Source organism: Pempheris klunzingeri, chromosome 20, assembly GCF_042242105.1.
Source record: "Pempheris klunzingeri isolate RE-2024b chromosome 20, fPemKlu1.hap1, whole genome shotgun sequence".
Lineage (NCBI taxonomy): Eukaryota > Metazoa > Chordata > Actinopteri > Acropomatiformes > Pempheridae > Pempheris > Pempheris klunzingeri.
In genome coordinates, this window is record NC_092031.1 from 2,221,124 (window position 1) to 2,228,843 (window position 7,720).

The 7,720-nt window shown below is 45.4% G+C and overlaps 1 protein-coding gene across 1 annotated transcript; it reads left to right on the forward strand.

The window, feature by feature from the left end:
* The first annotated feature begins 2,879 nt into the window (after positions 1–2,879).
* btbd17a (BTB (POZ) domain containing 17a) lies at positions 2,880–6,621 on the forward strand. Its single transcript, XM_070851372.1, has 3 exons — positions 2,880–2,958; positions 4,090–4,378; positions 5,547–6,621. Exons 1-3 carry the CDS (start codon positions 2,880–2,882, stop codon positions 6,619–6,621), a joined length of 1,443 nt encoding a protein of 480 aa, XP_070707473.1.
* The last annotated feature ends 1,099 nt before the right edge of the window (positions 6,622–7,720 follow it).

Genomic DNA, 7,720 nt, shown 5'->3' on the forward strand with positions numbered 1-7,720 from the left:
CACTCATCAGGACTTCATGCTCTCTCTGTGGAGGGCTAATCCTGCTCAATCTTTATTCTTTACCCATGTTTTTTATTAAAACTATGAACAGAGGGATTGTGTTCCTTTGTGATTGTGTTTTTAGTTGTATTAATGTTTGCGTTGTACATTTATATGTGTCCTTTAGCCATAGATCAAGCTTTCTATTGCACTGGATGTTCTGCCTCTAATGCATGAGAGTAAACAGTAAACCGTCAGTCAGAGTGGTTTCAATTAGCCGTCATGATAACTGCAGCAGTAACCAGTAACTCTGTGTGCTGCCATGACATATCTTCTGGTTATCTCGTTGACTGATATCACATATCTGTGTTATTTGCTCATGCCATACCAAAGCAGTGACTCTATCTGGCACAGATGCTGCATTATTCACTCAATTAAGATGTGTATTTGACTTTTTTAGTTAAACAAACAGGCACAAACGGCTACGTAATGACATCAGTCGGTCAGCTCTGCTGCAGCCGTGTGAAGGAATCAGTCCTGGGTACTCCGTCCACGTGATCATTATACTGTAGAGCATCACTTAGGTTCAACCTCACTGAAAAGGACAACAGAATTAAAGGAAGATGGAGGCGTAAGCACAGAAGAGATAAACATGCAAAACCTGAAAGAGTGTCCACTGATGTTTACTTTTTAAAAGCAGCTGAATTTATCTTATCTGTAAAGAAGAAACAACAGACCTCAAGTAACTGTCTGACTTTATGACGACTGCTCTTTGTCTGCCTTTGGATGTGTCTTATCTCATCTACAGACAGACAGATGATGCACCTCCATTCAAACCAGCCCTGGCTGACAGTTTTCCTTCTCATTTACATACCTCAGCTGGTAGATTTAATAATTGATTTAATAAATCGATGATGGCAGTAAAGATGAACTTCCTGTTTGTTGTTGTTGCTGCTGTGGTTCGGACCACAAATCTAAGCATGCTGTACATACTGCCCCTACTGTACACTTTCACATCGTGTCACATCCACCTAGCTCATGTATATAAAGTAACCTTTACATAATAGATGAAAAGCTCCTTGTTTTGCTTTACATCGTAAGCATGAGAGTCCTTGTATAAGCTCATTTCATTGGTAAAGCTGATTCTGATTCTTACTTTATATCAGTTTCTATCTCATGTTGGTTTGCTAAAGTTTTTAAAAGAGAGAGAAAGACTGACATATGCTATGTGTCCATGTGAGGAGGCCATAGCTCAGGGTGGAGAGCTGCACCTCGTTTTAAATGTGGCTCATCAGTAATGCAGCAAGTCTGCTCTCCAGTGGCGATGACATGCAAATACCACCGGTGGAACCTCCTGATGTAGATGTAGAACACTTTGTCTGCAGCCTTCCTGTCTGCTGATCGTGGCCGGGTGCGTTTGCAAAGACTGGAGATGGTCAAACACACACGTGCGTGGATGTTATCCAGCACAACCAAAGGCAGCAGGTTCATCCAAAGTACAAAAACACATTTTCTAACTGTCCTCTTGTGATATCCTGTCAGGCAGATAGTTTTGGTTTTGTGAGCCCATAATTCTCCCAGAACACACCATGAACAGTTTATATGGGGACTAGAAATAAGTTCCACTGAGAATAAGATAAGACAGAAGATAAGATAAGTCCGTACCGATGTGCAAAGGGGAAATTCAGGTGTTGCAGAAGCACAAGTTCAGAAATAAGTAAAGACAAAATGATAAATCGTGCATGAGCGTCATGATTAAAATGTAGTTTTACACTCATCTCTGAATTCATTCATCTCTGATTATCACTAGAGGTAAAGGAACAAATATGTGCCGTTGGAACGTGGGTGAGTCAACACCTAAAGGAAGTAAAGGTCACAAGATCAAACCACCAACACACTCATCCATAAAACGACTGTTACCGCCCAGAAAGGGCTTTGGATAAGTAATCATTTGGGCTTGTCTATGACCTGGATGAGGCCCACTGTATGAACGGCCGCCACACACCTAGAGATCCTTTGGATCCAGAGTCAGATCAGGAGAGAGGAACTCATCCAGTGGGATCACCATCGACTCTGACACACACGTGATCCCTTCTCACACTCCGGGGTCGACCCCTCTGACACGGCTCCTCCTGAACAGCACAGATATCTGCTGCACAGTCGCTCTCACGTTTGACTTTATTCTCCAGACGAGTTTCGGCTTGTGATTGTACATACTTTCCAAAAAAGTGAGAGGATTTCTAGCCCTGATCATTACGAGAGAAATATTGATCGCATAACTTACCCCCCCCCCTCCTACTGAAGCGTGCTGTTGCCTGAAGCCTGAATAAATTGCTTGTGTTGCACTGTCACGCACAGGGGCTGAACTGGGTGAACACACTGACACACATAACTGCATGTGTAGTCACTAACTGCTGCCTAAATTCTTAATACTTTTGGCTCATTATCGAGCCTCAGTGCTGGCAGTTATCACCCATCATAGCAGCTGAAAGGATTCAAAGAAAACCTGTCATAAAGACTATTTTTGATTCGATTTCACCTGCAGTTAGATCAGATAACCATGTTTTTAATCAGTCAGACCCTGAACATCCCAGCTGTTTCTCCTCAGTCCACAGCTGTCTGAGAGTCCCTGCGGCCTCCTCTCCGAATCAATGCCATGCAGCGAGCGTTAATACCTAAGGATAGGAAAGTCAGAATCAAAGTGGTAGTCATGGAAACAACCCAGGCCTGTTTCCACCCACCAATCGATGGGGTTCTGTGTGTGTGTGTGTGTGTGTGTGGTGGGCCGGATGTGGCGAGGAGAACCCCCTGTCCCACATTCAGACACAGACCTCCTCGTCCTCCACAGCAGGGCAGGCAGAGATCCAGACACGGTGAGGACGGACGGAGGAGGAGACAAGATGGTGAAACAAGTTGATCAAATCCATGCTGGGATGCTGTTTTTGGCTCTGTGTCTGCACTTGGGGGCAGCTGCTTCAGGTGAGTTAGTGCTCAGTGCTGCTTGTAATGCCTCAAACATCATTAGGCAGGATGCTGCTGTGTTATGATTTGATATGCTTCACTTCAGTGCGCCGCACCACAAAGAACTCCAGTTTGTTTTTGATGACTGTGGGTGTGTGAGCCAGACTCAGTGCTCTAAATGAGCGTTTGATGTGGCTTTCAAACTAATAATAGCAATCATGGGTGGATTTCTCCTCATGAAGATACATGTGGCATTTCTGGTGTTGCACTTCAAGGGTCGGTTCACATTAGAATTGACTGTATGGAAATTATTAGGGCTTTTTTATTATAACATTTCAGTTTAAATGAGGGTACACCTGTAGAAGACTTGTACCAATTTACATTTTTCTGTTGGATTATTATGACAAGATGGGGGAGGGGGGTGTATTATTTCAAAATAAAATATTAATACAGCAGGAAAGGGGCTTTAAAAACAAACCACTCACCCTCCTCTCATTTTGTAGTCTCTAATAAGGTGCTTACTGATGAAACCTTTAACTTCAGGTCCCTTATTTCACAAATTAAAGCTTTGATTTCAACTTTATTCTCTGCATTCATTGGCTGAACCAACGCTTAAATGATCTAGAATGACTTTTCCACCACTGACTGCCTGCTGCTGTATGTGCAGGGTGCACCAGAAACTGTCTTTAGGCCGGACTGTGATTTAAAGAGAACCTCACAACTGAGGTGTGTCATGTTCTGTTTTCATCGGCAGAAGGAAGAACCGAGTATTTATCATGAATCAGAAAGAAGAACCACAGTCGGCTAACATGAATCCGGGCTCAGATCCCAGCAGTTACAGTAACAGCGTCGTGTTCAGAGCAGAGTGGGGGGTGGGAGGGGTGGTGTGCTTCAGCAGCCTCAGCTGAGACAAAGATTTAATTAAACGTGACCCACAATCCCTCATTATCCAGACAGCCAGTGCAGCTGGACTGATCAATGGCATGGATTTAAATGATACTGACCCACTATCTGCCCCAGTAAATCACACACAACTTCTGTACTGACAGTCAACTTTTAATCTTACTGTTAAGTCGTCTATTTGGTTTTTACATTTTTGCTAACTGCATCTACATGTTTTACATATTCCTCCTCTTCTCCTTCCACCAGGCATGCTGAAAGTTGACGGGGCCCAGGGTGGAGGTGGCGGGGACACCATCAGCCACTCCCTGACCGTGGTGCAGCGTCTGGAGGCCCTGCTGGTTCAGGGCAACGGCAGTGACGTGTCGCTCAGGGTGGAGACGCCCAACGCAGACGAGGTAAAGGTGATCCAGGCTCACTCGCTGGTGCTCTCCCTGCAGAGCGCCGTGTTTGAGGAGATGCTGCTGAGCCGCAACGGCAGCACGCTTGTCCTGAAGGAGAGCTCCGACTGCGCTGCTGTGTTTGACAAGTTCATCAGGTGAGACAGTCTGAGTGAGACGTCACACAACATGTAGTCTGAAGCCACATCTTCACCCAGTCTGGTTTTAGCGATCACTCCAGGCTGTGTGAAACAGTTTACTGCGCCCTCTAGGAGGACACGCTCTGTGACTGCAACCCTACAATCAATGAGGAGTTCAACATAAAACAAACTGATTAATCAGTGGACTGCTGGGGCTCCTGTAGTGCAGCAGTAAGACACTGAGCAGCCTGTGCTGCAATGGCAATCAATACCAAAATCTATTTTTGTCACAAATACTAATGAGGTTGATCAAAAGCTGAACTGTAGTGCACCTGCCTGTTCATAATGTCAAAATAAAAGTTTTTCACCTGTGCTGTGTTGTGATGAGCTAAAGAAGCTGAACTCATCAATGATTTCATACCAACAATGGATCAACACTGTTTTTGAGCCTTGTTTAGCTCGTTGTTTTGGTTTTACTGTTTACTAAGTAAACTAGCTGATGAACGTAGTTAAATTTTTTGTCAGGAGTTGGTTGAGACGAAAACAGCTGAAAGGGCACCCCTCATAATTATTTATTTAAAAAAAATAAAATTCAAACTCAACAAATCTTCCAAAATTCAAAGTTCTCTGAATGAGTGAATAAAAACCTAACTAATCTACAAAGAAGGCCTGTATCTAGTTGAGATAAAGTGTGTTCTGCTCTTCTCTCCTCTCCTCTTCTTGCTTGTTGTTAGACTACCTAAATCAGGCTGGCTGTGTTGAGATGTTTTAATAGTGGCTTGAACTCACAACAGCGACAAACAAACAATTGATGAGGCCTCACTGCTCGGCCGTCACCAGTGAGGGCAGGTCAGGGTGGTTTGGATGCTGCTCTGCAGGGCGCTCAGTCTGAGTGTGATAACTGTGGTGGCTGTGACAGGAAGTTAGAGAGGGAGGGGCAGGGGCTCTTGTGGTGGCGCAGGATTACAACTCAAATACAGTTGTTGGGGTTTTAACTGAGAATTGATTGCATGGGCCAAATTTAAAAACATGAAATCAGACAAAAATGTCTGTGGCTTCTGTTTTCAGCTTGTTCTTTTGCCCCCAAGTGGCCAAAAATCTATTAATGCGGCTTTAAAACAGAGGCTCTGGATGTGGATTCTGTATGTATGTATGTACTCAACCTCTACATCCTCTCTCTGAGCAGATATCTGTATTGTGGAGAGATTTCTCTGCGTCTGGACCAGGCCACCCCTTTGCACAAGTTGGCCACCAAGTACCAAGTGACGGGTCTACAACAGGGCATCACTCAGTACATGACCCAGAACCTGGCCCAGGACACCCCCTCAGGCCACGTGGCGGGCTGGTACGAGTACGCCCTGCAGGTCGGGGACGTGACCCTGAGGGACAGCTGTCTTCAGTTCATGGCTTGGAACCTGTCGTCGGTGCTGCAGAGCGGAGAGTGGGCGACCATCAGCAGCCAGCTGCTCATGACCCTGCTGCAGCGCTCAGACCTCATCCTGCAGAGTGAGATGGAGCTCTTCGCGGCGCTGGAGGCTTGGATTATTCAGAACGAGCCGGACGGTCTGACAGCGGAGAACGCTTTGAGGGCTGTGCGTTACGCCATGATGCCCCCACGGGAGCTCTTCCGCCTGCAGACCCAGTCATCAGTCCTGGCTCACTATCAGGAGTCAGTGCGCGACCTGCTGTACATGTCCTACCAGTTTCACTCTGCGTCGCCGCTTCACATGGCCAAATACTTTGATGTGAACTGCAGCCTCTTCATGCCCAGGAACTACCTTTCACCAGTGTGGGGGTCACCCTGGATCATCAGCAACCCCACAAGAGATGACCGCAGCACCAGCTTCCAGACCCAGCTGGGGCCCAGTGGCCATGATGCCAGCAAGCGGGTGACTTGGAACGCCCTGTTCTCGCCACGCTGGTTACCCCTCAGCATGAGGTCGATGTACACGGAGACGGGCGCCATGCAGCCAACACGCGTGGAAGGAGGCCGCCCTCGCATCATCATCACACCGGCCACGTCCAGTGCAGACTTCGCCGGGGTGAACTTCCAGAAGACGGTGCTTGTGATGGCTCAGCAGCAGGGGAAGGTGGTGGTGAAACACGTCTACAACTTCCACCAGAGCACGGAGGAAAATGGGGATTTCTTGTCTGAAGCCGACTTGTACCGCCGGACGTCTGAATACCTCATCGACAGCTCTCTCTACCTCCATATTGTGGTGAAGCCGCTGTACCAAACCCTCATAACCACCAAGAACTGACCCTCCTGTCTGAGCCACCTTACTGCACACAATCCAACCCTCTGAAGCGACATCTCACTCATATCACTTCATGGGGACATGGATCCGAATCCTCCTCGTGTGTGATGTTTGGATCATTTGTCTTGTCTCATAAAACTGCTGTTTTCATTGGGCAACTAAAACATGAGAGCTTGACTCATGACTGTCATGAAAGGTGAAGTCTGGTGCTATTCTATATTTCTCTTAGTGTCCGCAACTCTCATGAAAGGACCAAAACCAACGATGAATTAATCTGACTAACGTGTGTAATCTGTGTATCCAAAGCCTGATATATCTCATCCCTGTGTGCAATAGAACTCCTTTATTGTCCAATTAAAATCACTCCTATCACACATACTGTAGTTTACTTTGATTTAGTCCCAGGGAATCAAATGTGTATTCATCCGCAGCTGGAAATAGTCCCCAACAAATGCACTATTTACACCCGTTTGAGTTACGTATTGTAAAACCTACAGTGACCAGCTGTTTTAGGAAATTACTGAGCCTTTTGTAGTGACTAAACAAAATAGTTGTGAGCTTATTTACGTCTTCAGTAAGAAATAATGGGCTTGGAGTTGGGAGCCAAAGACAGGAAGTCGGAAAGTAGATCAGATGATTGCAGATTTTGGTCCTCTCATGGGATTCGTTGACAATAAGAACAGTACAGAATAATGCCAGCCTCACCTCTTTATGCTGGAGGTTCTGCTCCTGCCACATTTTCTTTGTATTGTTTTTAAATATTGGTGCTATTATACTCCATTTACAATTAAGGGGTCACAGTTGTCATTCATCACCCTTTAAGCTCTGATTTAGTGATTTGCAGGTCAAACTACAGCTTAAAGTTTAAGTTAAAACTCAAAACATTTTGATATCTGCCAGCTTGTTGTTAAAACTGGTTTCTACGTGAATTATAGTCATTAAATGTTGTCGATGTGACAAAAGCCCAAACTTTCCAAACAAATATAGCCCAGTTTTAATGTTGATAGAACATTTTTGACCTGCAAAGCACTAAATTGGTGCATTCAGGGCACCAAATGTTCATCCTACTGAACTTCAGGTGCTCCAACAGACACGTTTTTAC

Excerpts from the sequence above, each read along its gene's own strand:
- btbd17a (XM_070851372.1), top strand. The coding sequence starts at position 2,880 with ATGGTGAAACAAGTTGATCAAATCCATGCTGGGATGCTGTTTTTGGCT. Across the intron at positions 2,959-4,089 it reads CTTGGGGGCAGCTGCTTCAG|GCATGCTGAAAGTTGACGGG; the intron begins GTGAGTTAGTGC and ends TCCTTCCACCAG. Across the intron at positions 4,379-5,546 it reads GTGTTTGACAAGTTCATCAG|ATATCTGTATTGTGGAGAGA; the intron begins GTGAGACAGTCT and ends CTCTCTGAGCAG.